The sequence below is a fragment of the Triturus cristatus genome, chromosome 4_2, assembly GCF_964204655.1.
Source record: "Triturus cristatus chromosome 4_2, aTriCri1.1, whole genome shotgun sequence".
Taxonomy (NCBI): domain Eukaryota; kingdom Metazoa; phylum Chordata; class Amphibia; order Caudata; family Salamandridae; genus Triturus; species Triturus cristatus.
In genome coordinates, this window is record NC_140586.1 from 59485770 (window position 1) to 59510374 (window position 24605).

Here is a 24605-nt window from a genome sequence, read left to right on the forward strand (position 1 = left end):
AGTCAGCCGACATACAGAATGACGATGGGTCCATCACAGTCTGTGAGAGGGTGGGGAGGGGCTGTTCTTGAGCACAGAGGAGTGCGAGGTGGCCCCAGCAGGGAGCTCTCAAAACACTGAGGCTTCTCAGAGGTGAGCAGTACAGGTCGCTGTAACCTCCCAAATTACGGATGTGACTACCAATTAACGGACGGTCCGTGAAATTTACGGATGGTTGGTCACCCTAGACTGCACACTATGTCGGTGAGTGAAAGGTGTTTCTATGGCAGATTGTGCCTGTGTCTTTCTGGAAAGAAAAGGTCAAAATGTGAAGGCTGCACATTCTGACCCGATCTTTGAATCTCTTCTACTATATTTCAGTCAAATGTTGGCCTTGAAGAGCATACCATTAGACCCGCCTGTTTGGGAAAAGTTCAAATGTAACGAACTTTGGTGCAGGAAACCAGGGTTCGAGCCTCGAGGTCGCGTCCATATCTTGTGATTCTGGGCAAATCACTTAATCTCCCCGTGCCTGAATGTGTAATGTAAATACGGTGCTCGTGTAAAGCGCTCCAATACTTTCGGGTCCGTGTGTCTTGTTTTCGCCTGTCAGATTCCATCTGACAGTGGTGAGTTTTTGGATAGCGAGACGATAGCCTCATTACTCCACATTAATTTTGAGGTCTTTTTGTTTAGTCGCTGTTTAGGTTGTCTTATTGATGTGTGACGCTTTGTCACAGTTGAGGGTGGATCACAAGGTCAGCGCTGTGATAGGCCGCGGGTTGCGGTCAATTTGGGTTGCGGAAGTGTCAGCAAGTTTTGTCGCAGAGTCTTATATTCGTCTGACAAATGTCTTCTGGCGGTGATGAGCTTTTGATGGCTGCCGCGGCGGTTGCCTTCTGACAGTGATGAGTTTTGGGTACCTGCCGGGGCGATTTGCCCTCAGGCAGTGATGGGTTTTTGGATGCTGTGTTGCTGTTTCAGTTTCACAAGTTTAGCGCTTCGATGGGCCTCGGGTAGCGGTCAAATGGGTTTGTAGAAATGTCTGCAAGTTTCCTGATCAGTGGGTTATCTTTTTGATCCAGTCCTTTGTAGAATGTCCTGTTGAGTTTGCGGAGATGGTCGTCCAACATCTCAACGCCTAGGTCTCTGTGGAGGTCTGCTGTTCTTGTGAAGAGTGGAGCACCTGCTGCAATCCGTAGGGCCCTGCTCTGTAGTCTCTGCAGGTCTTTCCGAAGCTGCGGGCGGCAGCCACTCCAAACTGGTGCAGCGTACGTCATGGTTGGTCTAATTATTGTGGTGATTACTCACACCTTGCTCTGCAAGGGCATCGACTTGGTCTTCAGGAGTGGGTATAGTGCAGACAGTTTTGTTGCTGCTTTCTGGCAGGTCTTCTCTATGTGGTGTCTCCATGTGAGTTTAGAGTCCAGAGTCACCCCCAGGTAGGAGCTGCTGTTTTCCCATTTGATCTCATCCCCATTGAGGAGGATCGCTGGGTGTTTTCTGTTCAGCTTCCTAGTGAATAGTGTTGCTGTGGTTTTGCTAGTGTTCAGGGTGATCTGCCAGTCGCTGTACCATTCGGAGAGTCTGCTGAGTGATGACTCAAGGTTCTTAGCCACTTCCTGTTCGCTGAAGGATTGGGAGATGACTGCTGCATCATCGGCGTAAAGAGCCAGATTAGTCTTCTTTAGGTCCGTGGGGATGTCGTTTGTGAATATGTTAAAGAGGAATGGTCCTAGGATTGATCCCTGAGGCACTCCAGCAAGGATTGGGCGTGGCGTTGAGCCTTCGTCTCGTACCGCCACGTGAAAGGTCCGTTTTGACAAGTAGCTAGACAGCAGTTTAATCAGGTAGCTTGGAAACTTGAGCTTGATAAGTTTGCAAAGCAGTCCCTCATGCCATACTCGGTCGAATGCTTTGGCTACATCCAGAAAGACTACTCCAGTGGACTTGTTGATGTTGAATCCATGGCTGATGATGCCCACAACTCTGAGGAGTTGGTGATTGGTCGAGTGGTCTTTCCGGAACCCAAACTGTTCTTTGGCGAGGAGGTTTTTGCTTGTCGCAAAGTCCACAAGGCGGGCAAGGATAACTTTTTCGAAGAGCTTTGATAGGCCAGATAGCAGACTTATAGGGCGGTAATTTGCAGGATCTCGTAGTGGTTTCCCAGCCTTGGGGAATACGATGACTCTTGCTTCTTTCCAGGCATTAGGGAAATACTGGTGCTGCATACAGGCGTTGAATATCTCAGCAAGGTGATCCACTGCAGCGTCTGGGAGCATCTTGATGGCTTGGTTGACTATTCTGTCCTTTCCTGGTGCCTTGCCGTTTTTTAGTGTCTTTACCAGGGCCGATAACTCGCCTGTGGAGCATTCCTCAATGTTTGCAGCTTCGGTTTCTGGTGTGTGCTCCCGGTGGTGCTTAGCGACCTCTTACTCAACTTCTGCTGCCAGTATGCTAGCCTGGTTAGGCCTGAAGGATGCCTCCAACGTGTCAGCAAAGACCTCAGCCTTGTCCCTGTTGCTGCATGCCAGGTGAGTCTTCCCTTGTATCGGGGGGTTTGGTTCCTTCTTCCCAGTCAAGCGTCGGGTCATTTTCCAGAGAGAGTTGTCCCAGTCCTTTAAGTTAGCCGTAGCTGCTTCCCACTTTTCACCTCTGTGCTGGCTTATTTGCATCTTCAGCTGTCTTGTCAGCTCGTTGTATTTCTTCAGCAGGTCGGGGGTGCGATTCCTTTGCCACTCTCTCCGGGCTCTGTTCTTGTCAGCAATCAACTGCTTGATGCCCTTCGGGAGGTCGTAGATAGAGCAGCGTTGGAGTTTCTGCTCGGGAACGCTGCGCTCGATGGCAGTGTGGACTGCAGCTGTGAAGTGGTGAACCGCCTGGTCAATGTCTTCAATGCAGCGTAGGGGGCCAGGGGCCAGTGTCTCCTCCAGGCTTCTCTTGTATAGGCTCCAGTCTGGCTTCTTGTAGTTGTGTCTGGTGCCCTGTTGCTGGTCTTCAAGCACGTCGCCAACTGTGATCAACACTGGGTTGTGGTCGGACGTCAGTGCAGTTAAGGTTTCCAGCTCCATAGACTGGGAGAGATTCTTCATGACGACAATGTCCAGAACGTCCGGTTTATGCAGTGCAGAGCCTGAATAGTGTGTTGCTTGAGTTGGGCCAGCCACTACAAAGTCGTCCTCCTTTGAGTGGGCAAGTAGAGCGTGTCCTTTGCTGTTTGCCTCGCGAGAGTTCCAGCACTGGTGCTTGGCATTTAGGTCTCCGCCAATTAATGTTGGGATGCGGGGGTCCAATAAAGCATCCAAGTCCTTTGGGCTTAGCTTGCCTGGGGGTGAGTAGGTGGCAATCGGCCGTAGGGGGCCTGCAGATGTCTGGATCTGTATGCCAGTTGCTTCAACACTCCCCACTGGTGGTAGTGAGATCTCGTGGTGCTTCACTTTTGTGCTGACAATCACAGCTGTTCCTCCGCCCTTGGCTCCGGTGGTGCGATCTGTGCGGTACACCCTGTGGTTTGCTAAGTTGAGCTTCTGGCTTCCTTGGAGATGGGTCTCGGAGATAAGCGCTATACTCACATCCATGGTTTCCATCAGCTGCAGGAGTTCTGAAGTTTTCTTCTGAATGCTGTTAGCATTCCACATCAAGAAGAGGGAGTTTCCTTTAGATTGTGCTGCCATTGCGGGTGTTTTCTTCACGGTGCTCATGTAAAGCGCTCCAATACTTTCGGGTCGAGTTCGCGCTATATAAATATGTAAAAAAAAAAATGGGGAAAACCCCAGCTCTATTATTGGCCCGTGTTTTGCAGCCCTGCCCACCTCGCGTTCCCCCATCTTCGGTGTTGGTTTCCACTTTGTCTATAACTGCTTCAAAGCAGTTTTTATGGCAGTATTGTGCACCATTTTAAATAAACAAAGAAAACTACACCTTTTGTAAGCTCCCTGCCTTTCAATGCTTATCGTAGAACTGATGCGGTAGAGGGCAAGGCGAGGGGGAGAAGAAACAGGCTATCTTAATGAGTAAAGTTCTCGCTGGTGTGATCTCTAGCGATCTGCCAGTCATGAGTTTAAATCCTGGCAAGGCCAATTCAGCCTTCGCTCGGGAGGAAACGGAGTACCTTTAAATTGTTCATAGTAACCCCTTTTATGTACAGTGCTTGGACGGACATGACAGAAGTGCAGTGTAAAGCACTATATACAATATCATTCTGACATTGCCAGCTCTTTCTTGTGGGAGTCCAGTCCACGAGAACGCGGATTCCTGTCTGTTGTGGATACCCGCAAACATGTTTCATGTAGTTTTACTACTTCCAGGGAGGCATGAAAAGGTAATCTTGCAAAGAATCAGCAAAAGCCCATTCAAGATGCGAAAGGTAAGAGACCACCCTTCATGTTTCCGGCAGATGTAGGTGTTTCTCAGAGAGGAAAACTTTAAAAAAAGGAAAAGGTTGTATGTGAATATGCTCTTCTACACACCATTTAATCATGTTGAATTCCCTATAAAGACAGGCACCAACTGCAAAGGTAGGAACAACGCTATAGGAGCACACCCCTGACTATTTCCAGCCTGCCTTTGTGAATCGTGTCCAAAAAGGCATTTTGATTCAAGGTAGTGCAGTAATGGTTGTGTTGCACATGCATGAATAGTAATGCATTATATTGCCTTGTAGTCTCTATTAGACTCCATTGTATCACCAGATGCATTAGCTCGCTAAACAGCCATTTTGTAAGGTTTCATGCTATGCAGAAAGGCACATACCATATTCATCTCTTCCTGGATTACAGCAGAGCCCCAGGTATGACTGACCTGTCTATGTGTGACCCTTGGTGCTGATGTCCTACTCATGCCACCTGCTTTGGATTAGATTGTAACCAGACTCACCGTTTTGATGAAGCTGGAGTCCTCGAGGCTGAAGAAGTCTAGACTCTGCGTACCGTAGAGGAGTCCCTTCTCACTGCTCGCCTGTGTACTCAGTGTGTCGAAGATCTCGCCTAGCAGGTCGATCTCGCCTGTCTTCAGAAAATGGTCATCCAGCTCCAGCATCTCCTCCACTGGCTGCGGCTCGTCATCCGTCGTCACAGAAACATCACTAGGCCCAAACAGTTCATGCGTATCAATTACTTTTACACGGTTTGCACCCAGCCGCCACCCATATCACCAACTCTTAACTCTGCATATCAACCCAAAAATATGTATACATTGTCCAATGGGATATTCCAGAATGTGACAGGCGTGCATTCTTTATTTACCCTACGGCTCTCAAACCTACCAATAAGTTCCCTAGCCCTGACTTCTCCACAGTGGTCTAGTCTTGAGTTGACAGAGGATGACCCTCATTCCTTCTCTCCATAGAAATGACCTGGGCAGTCTTTCTGCCCTCCTACCCTGAGCTTGCTTCCAGAAATGTCTTGTGACCAAATGCCACTGTTTAATTTGTGTTTTAAAAAAAAAACACACAAAAAAAACGTTTTGTTAGGAGCCCACCAAAAGCACAGCCGATTTCTGAGATTGCCAAATACCAGGACTATCCAGCCTTGATTCCACCTTGTACATCTTTCTTACACCACCCTTCACTTCGTCTTTCCTCACTCTTGCAGGTTCTCTTTTATCCTTGTGTTCTCCCTGTGCCACTGTTTTTCTGTCTTTTTCTTCCTCCTTTATTCATACTTTTCCATCTCTCTGTTTGTCCGAGTCAAAGTCTGATGATGAAACATAAGTCCCGGTCTCCAAGTAGGAGTGCTGGTGCTCAGCTGCCTACAGCCCCCGCTCAAACGCAGTACTTGTGAACACACATTAGCTCCTCTAGTATGTATGTAGGTTCTAGAGCTCTCCTGTGATCTCACACTCAATCATAACATACCAATTGGCACTCCTTTGACAAAGGCAGTGGTTATCCTGAACATCTGGCTTGAAGTCCATCCCCGGGACCTCACTTGGGCACCCTGTTGTGTTGCATGGGCCTCTTACCTCTCAGATGCCCATGATGAGTTTTCCTCGTACAAGGTATTTACTTTACTTGGCCTCCTAGGGCGAGACTACAGGAGGGAAGAAAGAGAAACCATGTTAAACATTTGGTGACTTCTGGACATGTATGGTGCAGTCTCTGTGGTCTCACATTGTATGATGCAGTGTCTGATAATTCTTGCCATGACTGGTGCAGTGTCTGCCGTCTCTAAGTTTGAAAAGTGAAGTCTCTTCTAGTGTTAGTGAGTATCTGATGTCCTTGTGTGTGTGGTGCAGTCGTGTTTTATTTACCTGGCTGGTGTGGCCTGTCCTTGTACATGTTGTGTTTTTCTGGTGTACCCCCCAGTGCACAATCTTATCACGGGTATTACTCACACTAGCTCTTTATGTCACAAATTTCCCAAAGTAGTACGATTCACTTGTTACACAGCTATGTAAGGACTGTGAGCCTGAGGGTGGTCTATTGATGATCATGTGAGAGTACAAGGCATTTCTGCCACTAGAAGTTTGCTGCATAGCGATTTCCTGAGAGTGAGTGAATGTTTCAACCCAGCTGTCTGTCATTACCCTACATTTTATGTTACATTTTACTGATTTTTGTAAAATGAAATGCATTGTCTTAGTGCAGAAGGTTCATATCTCTACTTTATGAAGCCAAGATGCTAAGGACAAACGCAAACAAATACATACTTGCAACCTACCTCTGATCAGTAGAACCAGATTCTCCACCCAAAACCTAATCTATTACTTCCAGGAGAGTTAAGAACTGAATTGCAGCAGGGTTCATCTCATCACCCCATCTGCATTGAAATGTAATTCTATTTCTCCACAACTCTTATTCATATAGTTGTTCTGCTTCCCAAGAGCAGTCGAAATATAATGCTAATTAACTGTTATGGCTTGATCGGTGAGTGTCTCCTGCTCCTCCTCCTAAGAATGTAAAGAGTACCTGTCTTGCCCAGTGAGAAGGGATAAACCATGTTGCACCCAAACCCCAGTTGTTCACGGCAGACCACCAGAAAGGCCAGAAGGAAGATCATGATTAAGAAAGGTAGGTGAAAAATGTAGCAGACTTGGGAAAGGTAGCTGAATAGCTCAGTTGCCTTCTGAAGATGATGGAGTTGACTTGTATTGTTGTTTGCAAGCCTTGCATTTGTTTGCCAAAGAGTGCCATGTGACCAGACCACTATTAGAGACAATAGGCTGTAGGCAAGCAGAGATGTGAAATGGGCAATCCCCTAGTTTCACAGAGACAATAGTATTATACTCTCAGAAGAGGGAGAGGGGCTCTCTAAGCAGAGCAGCCATTCAATTTGAGCCACTTCTTCTCTTAGATTCCAACGTGAAGTAAATTCAATCCTCAAAACTGCATTCTGACTCGCTGAGGCAGGAGTAAAGCTGGACGTTCGTGGTAGTAACCTTAAATTAAACTTGAACCGCTAACTTCCTCCATTTCTTGCCCAAGGTAGGAAGTTCCTTACTGGATCTTTAAGTAGTGTAGAATTTACACCAATGAAAGGGCTCCATCCCATAAGTCACCAGGTCTGGTGTTCCCTTTCCCAAGCCTTTGGAAGTGACCTTCTCTTTTTCAGATCAAAGAAGAGTTTGGGACAAGAGTGCTTTTCTCCAGACCAGTTACCATAGCAATTTTGGGAGGAACATCGGAGATGTGTCTGCAATGATGAGAAACCCTTCTTAAGAGAGAAGCCAGTGGGTGTGGGCTAAGTGTCAGCATCATGCTTGGTTGTCTTGCAAGAAGCAGTTGGCATTGAGTTGAGGAACTTTTGCACATTTCACAAGACCTTCTCTGCACCAAGTGATGCCTAAGTTACTTCATCGGGGGCAAAATGTATCATGCATTTTACTGGTTGCAAACAGCCTGATTCACCGAATTGGGCCATGTGTGACTGGTAAAATGCATTTTGGTATGTATCAATTTCAGTTTGTGATTTGGTAACATGTTACCAAATCACAAATTTGGAATTACGAATACATACCAATTCGGTATTGGGAAAGGGCGTGTTCAGGGTGTCCCTTCCTAAAATTGAATTGCAGCAGTATGTAGGAATGTCTTGTGATCAAAATGCAGTCGCAAAACATTAGCATTTTTTTTCACCTACTTCAAATAGGTGGTAATCCATTTGTCTTTTTTAAAAGCAACCCATTTTCCTTTAAAGAAAACGGGCTCCATTAAAAAAAAATGATTGCTTTATTTAAAAGCAATCAAGGACATGGTGGTCTGCTGACCCCAGCAGGCCACCACCTCCATGATTTTAGCAATTCCTAATGGGTCTAAAAACACTATATACAGGTGAACCAGATAACTCACGTAACTAGGCTTGATTGACCATGTCATCGGGTCATCACCAGTGACATGGGGCTTGTGGAATACATCCTCAATATTTTGCCATTCATATAATCCATAGAAGAATGCGTTGGTGTCATATATGCACTATTGCATGCTCTGGATAGGTTAGATGTCTGCATAAACCAATTGTTCCAATTGACCTACACAAGCACACCCAATTGCTCTCATACACCTATGCAAATGCATGTCAATTACGGTCACAGAATCTTGCTTTCTCTTACTCGCTTACACATAACATAGGCACTGGAAGTTAAGGTCCGGGGGGGCTGCAGCACTCTTTTTATCTTTTGACATTTGCAATTTGTTCAAAGACAGAGGTCAAATGTCAAGCTATGTTTTCTGACAAATTTCTGCCTATTCTTGGGGGTAGGCAGAGTTCCGTCACGCCCGTGGAACTTGCGGAATTTTGGTCACTCAGAGGTTAAATGTCAAGCTATGTCTTCAGAAAAATTGCTGCTTATTCTTAGGGTTAGGCAGAATGTTCCGTTACGCCCCCAGAACTGGCGGAATTATGGTCAGTGTTTAATGTGGGGTTCTTTAGAAATTCCGCCGATCGCTGCGTGGTGGAATTAAACTCTCATGGGGCTCCAGAAAATGTGAGCTGGTGAGTGCGAGCGAGATTTGGCGTCCCCTAGCATCATTTTTTAGCATGGGTGTTTGCGGTCAGAGGGCTGCCATTTGAGTAGATTTGCTGTTGCTTGAGTAGATGTTCTACCCGAGCAGCAGCAAAATCCACTGGAATGGCCTCGTGCTCTTACACAACACATGGCACCACTCGCACTGATTTTCAGTGCTGCTTGCACCACTGGAGCTAAATTACAGTGCGAGCTGCACTATTTTCCTCCCATTGGGGAAACACCACAGAATTTCATAGACATTTTGTGTAAATCCATGGAATTCCACGGAGTTAAACTCTGCGAGTTCTGCCCACCTGTATGTCATTTTTTGCATTGTAGATTGGTGTTTACTCTTCTTTCTCCGACTGTGAAGTTAGAGAATTTTGGAAAGTGAACTATCTGACAATATTGCTGAGGTCCATGAAGTGTGAAAGGAAAGTCTGTAGGATGTAAGTTTTCTTTCTAACGCACATCCGCAATTAAATACCTGTAAATGAACTGTAGAAACATTTCAAAGTATATCAGCAGTTAGAGCACTAACGAAGCACATTTTGTTGTGTAATTTTTGAGTGTGAAGGAAAGAAACATTTTCAAAGGATCAAAACAAATCAAGACACTTTATTTTGTGATGGGCAAAGGATAAATATTGGCTGGAACCCGATTTCCATTTATTATCATTTGTGGGCTACATTGTTTTATCAGAACAACTGCATGTCTGTGACTTCAGTGATGTAACATTGATGGCAACACACCCACTCTGAAAATTGTTCCAGCACCGACGCATTTAGGCACTTTTTGTGTATTTCACAAATGCTGCCACACACACAGCAACTCTCACTCACTCAATTGCACACACACATTTGTATAACCTCTACAGCAGGGGTCTCCAACCCTTTCTGTAATAAGCGCTACTAATGTTCAATGGAAATCATCTCGAGCTGCTAATATTAGTGATGTCATAGTGACCACCCCATCCAAGAGTGTCAGCAGTGATCACATCAGTGTATGAGGCAGGGTTTCCAGCACTAATGTTAAAAATCCATTGAGAATTTGGAATCGCTGTACATGGGTAATACATAAAAGCCATAGCTGCAATCCCCCCTGGCATTAAGGTAATAATATGAATAATAAACTTCCCCAACTCAATAATAGCTTGAAAGCACAACTATTTTTCCCAAACATCAGCTTATGAGTTCTGAAAATAGACACATTTTCATCTTGAGAACATGCTTTTAAATTTTAGTATGCATATAATAATTCAACCAAGCAAAAGCTTCTATATCAGTAGGCTGGGCTTGACACTGGAGAACTACTCACAGGTAGCTGGAGAACTGCTGGTAGCGCCCGAGCTCCTCGTTGGAGACACCTGCTCTACAGAGATTGAAAACGGATCCCGGTCAGCGCTTATAAATAAAATGGTGTGACGGGTTAAGTGCTCTACTCCCAAGGCTCCATTCACATGTACACATAATAATACTTTGTGTTAGGTGGTAGAGGTATGTATGGTGGGTGATCCTAAAATTCACCCCCACTGAGTTTTAAAGCCTATCTGTATCAATATCATGACACCAGTTTAATACCATTATGCAGATAGCTTTCTGTCAGTCAAATCTGTTAAAATGCAATGTGAAATTAGCAGGCTTGTCAGATTATAGGGAGCAGGGATCATACTCCCCAAGCCCACATATTTTGTGGATCCTGCGTTCGTTCTGTCACATTAATTTATAGATTTTACAACAACGCTGTCCTGTTTAGCAATGGGAAGTCAGCTAGCATGGCTAATACAACTAAATGGGGCCAAATGCTGGATCGTCCTGCGCTCTTTTTCCCCTACAGGGAATGGTTATTAATCTCTGAAAGATGTCCTTGTCCTATGCAGGGCCCTGGAGATCAGACTGCCAGATGACAGGGGTATAATCCACTCGGACATATATCTAAAGTGCTTTTGTGCTGGAAACTGTCTGTCTAAACCTTTCAAACTCACATCAATTTGTTTTGGTGAAACAAACATGCACTCAAAGATTCAAGCATGCAAGCAGAGTCCTATTTAAAAACGGAAAATTAACTTTTGATTCATACCTATAAAAAGGGACATCAGTCCCTACAGAAAATGAAACCTACTTCAAATGTACTCCAGTGATCCAGTACAGAATGACATCCAAAGTTCCAAGGATCATGCACAAGGCTTTCTGGGGCACATATCCAGCCTTCTGATGGGAAAGCCATTAGGTTCAGATTATAACTGAAAATGAATTTTCACTGGTTAGTGAGTTTCTTTCCTAACTCTGGTGCCCTCCGGTCCATCCCTCTCCAATGCTTCTTTGCCCATTGCTGACTCGCTTTGAATTGAAAAAATATTATCAGGCCCAACAGCTGTAGAATTTTACTAGCTTTTCTTTTGCACACTCCTGAGCTCCTTTTTATTTTTATTTATTGTTCTGTAAGGTTGTCGGCCATATTGGAACAGTAAAGTAAAAAAGCCTAAAATTCCTGCTCGTGTGTCAAAACACATGTATGCTCTTGAATCATAATAAATGTGGGCCAGTCATCTTGGAATGTTTTTCTTACCTTTACTAAATGGCCACTCTGTGCATGCACTGAGATGCATTTGCCTTTTAAATTCGAGGTGTGTTAGCTTTGCCAATGCTTTTCTTTCAATGAGAGAGACATAAGCAAATTACTTTTTGAGGGTGAGCATCTCGATGTGGCAGTATGATGCTTCTACAGAGTTAAGCACCTTATTATTTGGTGATGGGGTCAGACAAAATCTGCTCACACCCATTCTTTCCTAGCATGATTGACAAATTATGCATAAGAGCAGTCTGTATGCATGTCTGTCAAAAAAGAATACACAATAAAGCATAAACAATGCAAACACATTGGTGATCTGGATATAGTGGTGGTGCACGGCACCTCCGAGCAGACCATTCTGAAACAATGGTAAGGGAGGGGGCTTCATCGAGCCACGTTTATCTCAATGGTTAAAAGATACAGCTGAAGTGGGCCTTAATCATTAGTACCGCAAAGGTTATATTTTTAAGTCTCATCCTACATTCTGCTGTAGCTCGATGTTGTTGATGGCCTATTATCTACAACAGAATGTACATAGCTTGACCTTTGGAAAGGGGCGGCTCCCCCTAAATGCTGAGGAGTGTTGCCCCGCCTGCTGCAAGCGCAGCAGGCACACATTAATAAATAATGCCATTTTGTTTTGCCCTCGCCTCACGCTGTGTACAGCGCGAGCGTGAGGCAGGGGGCGGGGCTGAATCCTGCTATTGTAGGATTACTGCTGCCCCTTTCAGCGCATATGCCCGACATGCACAATGTACACCCAGCAATCCCCGGCTTGTTAAATAGCCCGGGGATTGTTGACACAGGCCCCCAGCCTCAAAATGAGCGCTGGTTAACCTGCTCCCAGCAACCCTGGAGCTGGTCTCATGCTGAGAGCAGCTCCAGGATTGGTCAGGAGTCCCGTTCCACTGGGCAGGAAGGGAAGTCGTTCCCTTTCCAGCTCATAGATGTCCGGTCACACCACCATCGCCGGGATAGCTGCACCGGTCTGGAGTATCATTGAGGTGAGTGGGCGTTTGGCGCCCCCCCATATTTTTATATTGCCAGCCGCTGTTGCCTCTCTCGCGATTGGAGTCTGTATTGTGTAGCTCAGTTCCCTAGTCCACAATAGATGTTTTTTCTCCATATTCTTGTAAGGTCTCAGCTACCAGACAGAGCAAGGTGTCTGTATGTAAAAAGACATTTGGTCTGTTTTCAGTGGGCTTAACTCCCTGCCATTGCTTACCATTGGTTGGCTTTATTCTCACTCTCATTTGCTTCTTTTTATTTGTTAGATTGCGTGCGCTTCCCTTCTGTTTTTAGGTTTCGCTGAGACAGCGAAAGCTGTCTCTTTGAGACATTTTGTAAGTGGGCTTTCAAAAGTGCTACCCACATGGTTTTGCTGGCCTAAGGCTTGAGTGCACGATGGCGTGCACGTGCACAGCTGCTCCTCTGCTCCTTGCATTCCCCCCTCCCTTCTCACCCAGCCCTTTGATGCTCTGCTCGATTACTTTCACTTTAGCCGCTTTGACCCTTGCATCCCCCCCTCCCTTCTCACCCAGCCCTTTGATGCTCTGCTCGATTACTTTAACTTTTGCCGCTTTGATGTTTGATCGCAAACGCGATCACTTCCGCTTGGCATAGCCTGTACTTGTTCTCTTTGTCCTCACATATGCTATTCCCTCTGTTTTTCTCTCTGGTCTCGCATGTGCTATTCCCTCTGTATTTTCACTCTGCCCTCACATGTGCTTTTCCCTCTCCATTTTTCTCTCTTTCCTCACACATGCTATTCCCTCTGTATTTGCCTCTCTTCCCTCACATGTACTTTTCCCTCTGCATTTTTTCTCTATGCTCTCTCATGTGGTCTTCGCTCTGTATTTCTTTCTCTGCCCTCGCATGTGTTCTCTCTATATTTTTCTCTCTGCTCTCACATGCTCTCTTCCCTCTGTTTTTATCTCCGGTCTAACATGCGCCCTTCCCTCTGTATTTTTCGCTTTGCTCTCACATGAGCTCTTCCCTCTCTATTTTTCTCTCCTCCCTCACATGGACTCTTCCCTCTGTATTTTTCTCTCTGCCCTCACATACTCTTCCCTGTATGTTTTCCTCTTTGCCCTCAAGTGCACTCTTCCCTCTGATCACATGTATACACAACTATGCACACATAAAACACACACATGCATTTACACACACATATGAACATATACAAACACAGACATGCATAAACATATGCATATACATGCACACCAACCCCACATACACATATAAGCAAGCACGCACACCAACATACTCAAACACATATACATACACACAAACATGCATACACAGACATAGGTATACACACAAACATATGTGTACACATCCATGAAGACAAATGAACACACGGACACACCCATACTTGCACACCAACACAAACATGCATACACAAACATATACACATACAAACACACATACAAACACACACACATGCATACACACACAGATATATACATATAGACACACACACTATGCACACACACGCATCTCCCGTACTGTCTCGGGGGAAGAGTCGGTGTCAGCTGTCTCCTAGAGGGAGATCTCGCATGAAACAGTAAGACTCCGAGACGTGGCGGTGGGGAGAGACAGACATGCCTCCCTTTAATTGTGTTGTTGCAAGATGGTGACTATCTTCTGCCACTGGTGCATTCAGATAAGCGGCAGGAAGTTCGTCGGACACATGCACTGGTTTCAATTTCGAGAAAGTGGGGTGAACGTTTCACAGATCGGAAGTGTGTGTGTCAACACGTGTTTCTCCTTCACGGCAAGGCCAATCAGTACGTTTTGTTTAACCGTGTGGTCATGAATCCTTTAATTGCATAAGTGAGCGGGTATGGATGTAAACAAAAATGTAACACTAATACCACATTTTCTGTCACTCTTGTGAACAGGTTTGCTGTGAAAGTATGAATGAGAATGGCGTTTTAGAATACGTTGCATGGAAAAGGGTCAACATGGTGTATACGTGTTTTTGGGTGTTTTTTTATTTTTTTTAAATTTATTTTTTATTGCATGGTTAACGTCATGATATACCGGATTCGGATGCTTCATTGCAGATCAGTTGTTTGGCCCGTGGTTATTTACGAGTTTGGAAAATACTTTTGGATTGTTTAGATTCTTTTTGTCTCTGCCCTATCTCTTGGCTGCGTCCTTACTCTCTCCCATCTTCTCTCTCCACCTCTTTGCTACATGTTCTCTCGTAATGTTTTCATTTTCCCCAACTCTCCTCTTTACTCTCTCTAATTCATTTTTTGCTCCTTTTCTGTCTCTGTCCCTTCTCCCCTCTTTCTCTCCCCACCTGTCCCTTCTCTAACCCCACTCCTCTTCCTCTGCCCGCCCCCCCATCCCTCTCTCTCGCAGTACTGCAGCATAGGCAGCACCAGGTCTCTGATGCCTTCTCAGTGTTGGCCCTGGGGGTGGAGGAGGTAAGTCAGCCCCCCAAGTGAATCCCATTATCAACAGATAGTGAACCTCTATTTACCAACAAGTACGGAGCGGTCTCGGGTGACGGCTGATGCGAACAGTGATCTGCTCTCGGCCCCGGCAGGGCCTGTGGGGTGGGGGCGTTACTTTACACTAGGAGAGGAAGTAAAAGTGATATCCTCCCCTCCCCCCACTCCACCACTGTCTCTCCTCACCCTCCACCTCTCTCTCTCCTCCACTTCTGATTCCCTTCCAACTCGGTCTCTCCTTACCCTCCACCTCGGTCTCTCCTTACCCTCCACCTCGGTCTCTCCTTACCCTCCACCTCGGTCTCTCCTTACTCTCCACCTCGGTCTCTCCTCACTCTCCACCTCGGTCTCTCCTCACTCTCCACCTCGGTCTCTCCTCACTCTCCACCTCGGTCTCTCCTCACTCGCCACCTCGGTCTCTCCTCACTCTCCACCTCGGTCTCTCCTCACTCTCCACCTCGGTCTCTCCTCACTCTCCACCTCGGTCTCTCCTCACTCTCCACCTCGGTCTCTCCTCACTCTCCACCTCGGTCTCTCCTCACCCTCCACCTCGGTCTCTCCTCACCCTCCACCTCGGTCTCTCCTCACCCTCCACCTCGGTCTCTCCTCACCCACCACCTCCGTCTCTCCTCACCCTCCACCTCCGTCTCTCCTCACCCTCCACCTCGGTCTCTCCTCACCCTCCACCTCCGTCTCTCCTCACCCTCCAACTCTGTTTCTCCTCACCCTCCACCTCACCCTCCACGTGTCTCTCCTCACCCTCCATGTGTCTCTCCTCACCCTCCACCTCACCCTCCTCACCCTCCACGTGTCTCTCCTCACCCTCCACACGTCTCTCCTCACCCTCCACACGTCTCTCCTCACCCTCCACACGTGTCTCTCCTCACCCTCCACACGTGTCTCTCCTCACCCTCCACACGTGTCTCTCCTCACCCTCCACACGTGTCTCTGCTCACCCTCCACACGTGTCTCTGCTTACCCTCCACACGTGTCTCTGCTCACCCTCCACACGTGTCTCTGCTCACCCTCCACACGTGTCTCTGTTCATCCTCCACACGTGTCTCTGTCCATCCTCCACACGTCTCTCTCCTCACCCTCCACACGTCTCTCTCGTCACCCTCCACACGTCTTTCTCCTCACCCTCCACACGTCTCTCTCCTCACCCTCCACCTCACCCTCCACACGTGTCTCTCCTCACCCTCCGTGTCTCTCCTCACCCCCTCCACGTGTCTCTCCTCACCCTCTACGTGTCTCTCCTCACCCTCCACGTGTCTCTCCTCACCCTCCACGTGTCTCTCCTCACCCTCCACGTGTCTCTCCTCACCCTCCACGTGTCTCTCCTCACCCTCCACGTGTCTCTCCACACCCTCCACGTGTCTCTCCTCACCCTCCACGTCTCTCCTCACCCTCCATGTCTCTCCTCACCCTCCATGTCTCTCCTCACCCTCCACGTGTCTCTCCTCACCCTCCACGTGTCTCTCCTCACCCTCCACGTGTCTCTCCTCACCCTCCACGTGTCTCTCCTCACCCTCCACACGTGTCTCTCCTCACCCTCCACACGTGTCTCTCCTCACCCTCCACACGTGTCTCTCCTCACCCTCCACACGTGTCTTTCCTCACCCTCCACACGTCTCTCCTCACCCTTCACACGTGTCTCTCCTCACCCTCCACACGTGTCTCCTCACCCTCCGCCTCACCCTCCACATGTGTCGCCTCCTCACCCTCCACATGTGTCTCCTCCTCACCCTCCACAGGTGCCTCCTCCTCACGCTCCACATGTGTCTCCTCCTCACCCTCCACACGTCTCTCCTCACCCTCCACACGTATCTCTCCTCACCCTCCACGTGTCTCTCCTCACCCTCCACGTGTCTCTCCTCACCCTCCACGTGTCTCTCCTCACCCTCCACGTCTCTCCTCACCCTCCATGTCTCTCCTCACCCTCCATGTCTCTCCTCACCCTCCACGTGTCTCTCCTCACCCTCCACGTGTCTCTCCTCACCCTCCACGTGTCTCTCCCCACCCTCCACGTGTCTCTCCTCACCCTCCACACGTGTCTCTCCTCACCCTCCACACGTGTCTCTCCTCACCCTCCACACGTGTCTCTCCTCACCCTCCACACGTGTCTCTCCTCACCCTCCACACGTGTCTCTCCTCACCCTCCACACGTGTCTCTCCTCACCCTCCACACGTCTCTCCTCACCCTTCACACGTGTCTCTCCTCACCCTCCACACGTGTCTCCTCACCCTCCGCCTCACCCTCCACATGTGTCGCCTCCTCACCCTCCACATGTGTCTCCTCCTCACCCTCCACAGGTGCCTCCTCCTCAAGCTCCACATGTGTCTCCTCCTCACCCTCCACACGTCTCTCCTCACCCTCCACACGTATCTCTCCTCACCCTCCACACGTATCTCTCCTCACCCTCCACACGTCTCTCCTCACCCTCCACGTGTCTCTGCTGCACGCCACACACTGCTGCACGCCTCACACTGCTGCACGCCTCACACTGCTGCACGCCACACACTGCTGCATGCCGCTGCACGCCACACACTGCTGCACGCCTCACACTGCTGAACGCCACACACTGCCACACACTGCTGCACGCCGCACACTGCTGCACGCCGCACACTGCTGCACGCCGCACACTGCTGCACGCCACACACTGCTGCACGCCACACACTGCTACATGAAACATTGCTGCACGCCACACACTGCTGCACGGCACACGCTGATGCAACCGGCACACTGCTGCACGCCACACACTGCTGCACACTGCTGCATTACTCACTGCTGCATGCTGCATGACACTGCTGCACGCAGCACACTGCTGCACGCCACACACTGCTGCACGCCACTGCACGCCACAGTGCTGCATGCCTCACACTGCTACACAAAACACTGCTGCACACCGCACACTGCTGCACGCCGCTGCACGTCACACTGCTGCACGCCACACACTGCTGCACGCCGCACACTGCTGCACGCCGCACACTGCTGCACGCCGCACACTGCTGCATGCCGCACACTGCTGCATGCCGCACACTGCTGCACGCCTCACACTGCTGCACGCCTCACACTGCTGCACACCTCACACTGCTGCACTCCACACACTGCTTTTATGCGAGTTTATGCTACTGACATTGTAAATGACAATGCCTTTTATTTGTTTTAAAACCAAAACATAATTAAAAGGCATTGTCATTTTACAATGCCAATAGCTCAAACTCTTATAAATGCGAGACCTATTGCATTGCAAATGCTTGTTATGCTTGTCCCTGCCCTGGAGCATGCCCTCCTTGTTTGTGGCCTTCCACTGCTTAATTGCCAGGCACTACTTGTTTTCCTTTTGGTTAAAAATGCCATGAGAGTACAGGTGTTTTCCAGCAGTTTCCCTTGTGTATTCTCTTCCTTACTCCATGTTCCGTATGCTCTGAGTCACCCATGTGCTTCTCCCCGTCCACCTTCTGTGTTGCGCTCACCCTCTTATGCTTCTCCCGCTTTACTTTCTCACCAATCTACTTCTCCCCCACAGCTCCATATTGCTCTCTCATATCCGTCTCTTCGCCCCACGCTCCATGTTGCTGACTTCCACCCCCACCCTCCATGATGCTTCCCCCACAGGCTATTAAAAAAATTTGTTGTGAGTGCGCCTACAAAATCACATGGCCAAGTGCATCACAGGCTATTTTTCTCCTCTTTAGCCGCCCTGCATAGCCCTGGGGTGCTATATAACATTATTAAAAATCATTGGCAAGGCCAATAGGTCCCAAAGGCATGATCCAGTGGCTTTTTGCCAATGCTTGTTTGAATTTCCATTCCGTCATATTAAGTTGTCTAACTCTTAGACATGTTGGGCTGTTTTTACCATATTCCATCCTGTTTCGCAAGATTGTATCTCCTATGTCCCCATAACCTCTGCCTTTATCAGAAGAGCATGTGAAGTCCCTACAGCAGGCACATCCACCCTCAAACAGTTGATATATGTGGCTCCCCTGGGAGTGTATTCGGCACGTCTGTCACATATGGTTACTGTATTAGGATTCCATGGGAGTGTGTTCATCACCAATTGTCTGTTCTCTAAGGACTCTATGTGAGGCACATCAGCATCATATGTTGTCTGCTTGAGCATATCATTTGAGTGTGTGAAGCACATCTTTTCCCATTATTTTTCTCGAGAATGTTATGCAAGAATGTAATGTACGTTGGACCCCAGTTGTTTGCTGTCCAACAGTGCAAATCTACAAATGTTTCTTGTGTGAGATTCCCCTACCGACCTGTGATGTCTACGGAGTCCTACTATTACTTACCTGCCCAAAATGTTGTGTTATTGGCAGTCGGTTCTGTAAGCAGTCGTGCGCTGTCCTGGGCTGGCTGTCTGTAAAGTGGTCGTTGCGGAGTGAACCCCCACGTCGAAGTAGCTGATTGGTTGTCATATCCTGGGAACAAACCAACTATAGAAGTTCACCGATGTCAGCGCACAGGAACATGAGTAACATGTATACCCACCTATGAGAAATCCCGACTATCAATGCACAAAGAGCTCTTCAGGGGCGGCATAGGTATGTCGGCCCACTGGGTGCTAGTTTTATACAGCCTGAACTGTTGGGGGCCAGTAGGGTGGATTTGTGGCTTGATCTAAGAGAGAATACATCACCTAATGTTGCCTCAAATAAATTATTCTCTTCCGGGAAAAAAGAATCCTAAAGAAGCTACCAGAATATCGCCTGGCATAAATATGGGGTACTATATGCCCAATACTATTTAAAACACTATATTCATGTCGTATGATATTTCTGAGAATGACATACTAAAATATAACCTTCTAAGATAGTGTAAACAGCTGCCATCTTAGGATGTCTCAAACAGCTCCCTTCTGAAGGTGATGCAAACATCCTTTATCTGAGGAAGATGGTCATAGTGCCATGTTTGGGTATTGAGCTGCAGTCTTTAAATGGTGCAAATAGATACAATCATAGGATTGTTCAAAGAGTGGCTGTCCTGTCTTAAGACGACATAAACCACTTCCATTTAGGGACCTGCTGCTCTTTTAGGAAAGCCTGTTGCATTCTCTGGACAGTGGAAGTAGACTACCTTAGAATATTTTGAAAGCCACCTTCTTAGGACTGATTGTACTGCTTTATCATTAGGCCATCCGATCAATCGAGATGTTAGGACAATGTTAGTAGGTGTGTATCGGAGGATGACAGCTACTACTCTGTTGGAAGTGAGGGCTACTCAGATGGTTGCAGTTATAGTGCACAGATGGCCTCAGTATAGCAGAAATGATGATGCAAATGAATCTGTTACCAGAAAATAGTTCCTTAAATCCTGGAGATGAATACAAGTTCATGCCAGAGGTGGAGGAACTTGTGGAGCTCATTGACGTATAACCCCTGTGGCACCCTCCCACACCCCTTTTACATCCTTAACCACCAGAAATCCCCACATCACAGCAGGACACGCAGCTTCAGAATAGGCAACTCACCTTCTGCCTCAGGCGAAACCTTAAATCCTTCAGACCCATCTTTGCCTGTCCCTTGGCCTAAAGATAAGAGAAGAGGTGGCGTGTGAGAAAACTGCGATATTATGTTAGACACACAGCATCTAATCTAAATAACCAATGTGCTGAAATACCAGTGTTTTTGTCCAGTTCTTCTCCTCCCTAATCCCTAACAACAAGAAAGCCCAGGCACCTCTTAACTTTAGTTGCCACGATATCTGAAGGAGCACAATTCCATAACCAGCATAAACATCATGTAGAATAACACAACCCTGATCTGGCTGCACATTTTCACTTTCGTATTCACTCCCACAAGAGCAACTGCTCTTCACAATCTGAACTAAACTCATACCAACACTGATGAATCACACATACATTACTACACTTTGACAGTTCCAATGAATTCCAGCACCCTATCCACTTCAACTTTCACAAGGACATCACCTGCAGCAGTATCCCAGCCAGAAATATCTGATCTCTATCTGGCTCATATGGGCATAGACCAGAGTGGATAGTCCGGAGGCAATTTATCTTCTTTCTTCTCCTTGTGTCCCGCCATGTGATAGGTCGGCGGGTATAATTTTCCATTGTGTTGAACCTTGCTATACTTTATATACTGATCAAATGTAAATTGTGGCCAAATCAGAGTTTTCTAATGTACGTTACAGAGACATGGATCCATGCCAGATTTTCCTAGTAACCACTGACCCACTGACTACAGAACTGATTGGATTTAAATCATTGTAAAAAAATTAATCCTAACTTGATACCATGAAAATATCATATGAATCCGGCCAGCCTGGACCTCTTTTGCAGGCAGAGATGTGGTGGAGATAAGTATGAGGTTTTGGTTTCCACAATGTCAATGAAGCAACAACTAGGGTTCCTGTGGAGCTTTAACCTCCCCTAACTATTACACTCATCACTGTTGCTTTTGAAAAGATTCCTGGGAAAAGATTGTTTAAAAGCCACATTGATAATTCATAAGTTGACCAAATGCAGGAGAGTTCCTTTTGGCTCCTGATGATTATCGACTGTCACCTGGGAACGATACTAAGGTAATTAGAAGCAAGTATACCCCATGCACTTGCAAAACCCATATTACGAATGTTCAGGAGGTTCTGTAAACACAGGAAATAGTTGGTTTAATCTGAATTAGGAGCAAGTTGTCAGATAGTACATTCTTGTGCTCTCTGTGGGTAATATGATGATATGTTTGTTACATTTAATGTAGGTGATGGAACATCACTGCCATATTGGGGTTGGTATGAGGTTGTAGGCATTATCTGAGCCTGACTTCCTTCTCTGCTAGATCTGATTGGTGGTGCAGGAATATGCAGTTCTGAGCAAGAGAGATGATCACACTTTTTGCCCCAGTGGAGACCAGGGAGGAAATGAAACCACACTCTTGGGATTGAAATACTATCTCTAGCACATCTTACAATGAGGCTATTGTGATGCATAGAAATAACAGACCGCAGCAAATACACTAGGCAAAGCCACCCCACACATGGGGATATTTTTGATTGATCCTCTTTACAATATGGTAAATTATATTTGTTGTGTGTATATATTTATATAGGGTTGTTTTTAACATATTCCCTCATGTTTTGCAAGAACTTCTCTTCTAAGTCCCCATAACCTCTGCCTTTATCAGAAGGACTGGTAAAGTCCTCAGACCATGTGCATCCATACTCAAGCATTTGATATGTGAGGCTCCCCAGGGAGTGTATTCGGCATGTCTGTCACCATGTGGTTACTCGATTAGGATTCCATAGGAGTGTTCAAGGATGTTCGTCACCAATTGTTTTTTTCTCTAAGGACTCCTTGTGAGTTTGTGAGGCACATCAGCACCAGATGTTGTCTGCGTGAGGATATCATTTGAGTGTCCAAAGCTCATCCTGTCCCAGTTGTTTTTTTGTTTTAGAATCCCATATGAGTATGCAATGTACATTGGCCCTCCGGTGTTTGCAATCCAATTATACTCTGTAATAGTGCAGAGCTACAAATGTTTCTTGTATGAGATTACCCTATCGGTGTGTGATGTTTATGGAATCCTATTGATATAAATATATATAATTTAATCTTCAAAGTAGTAGGCTTTAGTTATTCTTTTTAAACACCTGGGGCCTGATTTAGAGTGTGGCTTATGGATACTCTGTCACAAACATGATGGATATCCCGTCCACCTTATTACAAATGCATTAGAACATAATGCACTTGTAATAAGGCGGACGGGATGGCACTCACATTTGTGACTAAGTTCTCACCTGCCAAATTTGCCATAAACTTCTACAGTAGGAATATTTAATACTCCAAATGAATGTTATGAATAATTCATCCTCTTTTGATAATCATGCACCTTGCCACATTTCACAGGAGAAAAATAATGACAATGGATGAATATTATGACACATTTAAGCAGGATCTTGTTTCGAATTTTGGGAATTTTAATTTAATGCTTGGGATAAGACATATTGGTGCTACATGAGGAAGACAGTTAAGTGGTTTCATATTCGTCTGGTATTATTTTCTATTGCCTTTACACACTTCACCTAATGGTGTCTATCCGGTATTGTGACATAATTATTATTCTACCTTTTTTAACATTATTTTGCTATTACAATACTTTAAGTAAAGGGTGTCACCATATTATCTCTTTTAAAAACCTTTTGATTGCCAAAAATCCTAAGTATGATTATGCTGTGAGCTTGCCTTACTCTTGGGATGCTAATAGTCTCAGTGGTGGTTCCTCTGATCTTAAGAGAGAAAGTGAGAACGGAGCCAATTGCAGTAGTCAAAAGTACACGTGCTAAACTTATCCTAGCAAAAAACATGCACGCTGGCATTGAACCCAGTGCACAGAGATGCATGCCTCAGATCCCACTGCAACTCCAACCAAACATCATAAGACATTTCACAAGCACACTCACGCCAATACCATTCCATTTAAAAAAGGAAACGCTGCAAAACTCACAAGGACACTCAACCTACCGCCATCCCAGCTTCAGCCAATATTATGTTAGAAATAGTAGCCATTGTGTGTATATTTTGTTTATACCAATTTACTATTGTTTCTTTGCCTCTCTTTGTGAAGATTACTAAGCAGGGATTTTAGGTCAACCCCAGGCTGCGGTTGGTGCCTTTCTGAACCAGTGGATCTGGTGTCTTTTCACTCCACTATTTTTCCTAAGGTTCCTAACTAGTGCGTTACTATCAAGTATCATGATTGGAACAGGTGGACGATTGACAGTCAACTACTTCTTTATGGGAAATTTACGCTTAACCTTGGATCCTGACAGATTCACAAGGTCACCTACTTCAAAGATATCTGAACCAAATAAAAAAAAAATCAAAGTACACTTCATGCATAAATACAACTTAAGGACCAAGCACCACCGAACGATTCATGACGAGGATGCCCGACCTTCCACAAACCGAGTGTCATAAGGAAGCACTGCACAATTCTTGAGAAGATGCAACCTAACGCCACCCAGCTTCAGCTAAAAAAAAAAAACCTGCACAGTTCATGAGGATAATATCATAGCTCATACTAAAATCACCAGTACTCTGATAATTGAGGGTTCAAGGACAACCAATGTGCACGTACGTACTACAATCACCATGTACTAGGAAAGGAGACGTAACCGATTATCAATCAGTGCGCATAATCCAACTTTATAAGAGCCTTCATCTTACAAACTATAATATTCAAGGGTGTACTGCAGAACCCGTTGACTATTAGGTTTTGTGACTTTTCTAGAAAAAAGGCTGAATCGAGTGAAAATACATTAGTGTGGAAAGACGTTGGACAAGATAAACTGTTGGTGTCTTACTTTTTTGTACATGTTCTTCATTGCAGGGTTCGTCTTATTCTTCACTGTGTGTATCAGGGCACCGCCGCCTTTCTGGAATGGCAAAATGGAGGTTACCAAACTCCATACGAGCAGAAACTAGTGCAGAGTTTTTCCCAGAGGCATATCTGCAAAGGGTGGACGGTGGTGTGGGAAGTTGGTGTGTGAAAGAGTGAAAAACAATGTTTTAGCTCTGTGTGCCTAAGCAGGTGTGCATACAGGGGTATCAGCATAGCTGTATTTTCAAGTCTTGTGTACTGCACACAGATGCATGTCAATAAATCGACATCAACAGA

General features: G+C 46.3%; 1 protein-coding gene across 5 annotated transcripts in view; it reads right to left on the minus strand.

Moving 5' to 3' along the window:
* Positions 1-24605, minus strand: part of DENND1C (DENN domain containing 1C) — a 233203-nt gene that overhangs the window by 44034 nt on the left and 164564 nt on the right. For 2 of the 5 annotated variants that reach the window (XM_085600510.1, XM_085600508.1), the window contains 5 exons: positions 24292-24363; positions 20441-20497; positions 19263-19391; positions 5941-6008; positions 4855-5062 (listed from right to left, as the gene is read on the minus strand). In XM_085600510.1, coding sequence (XP_085456636.1) covers positions 4855-5062; positions 5941-6008; positions 19263-19391; positions 20441-20497; positions 24292-24363 — 534 coding nt within the window. Of the gene's footprint in view, positions 1-4854; positions 5063-5940; positions 6009-19262; positions 19407-20440; positions 20498-24291; positions 24364-24605 lie in introns of all 5 variants that reach the window. The other 3 variants (XM_085600509.1, XM_085600507.1, XM_085600511.1) reach the window with 2 other exon arrangements.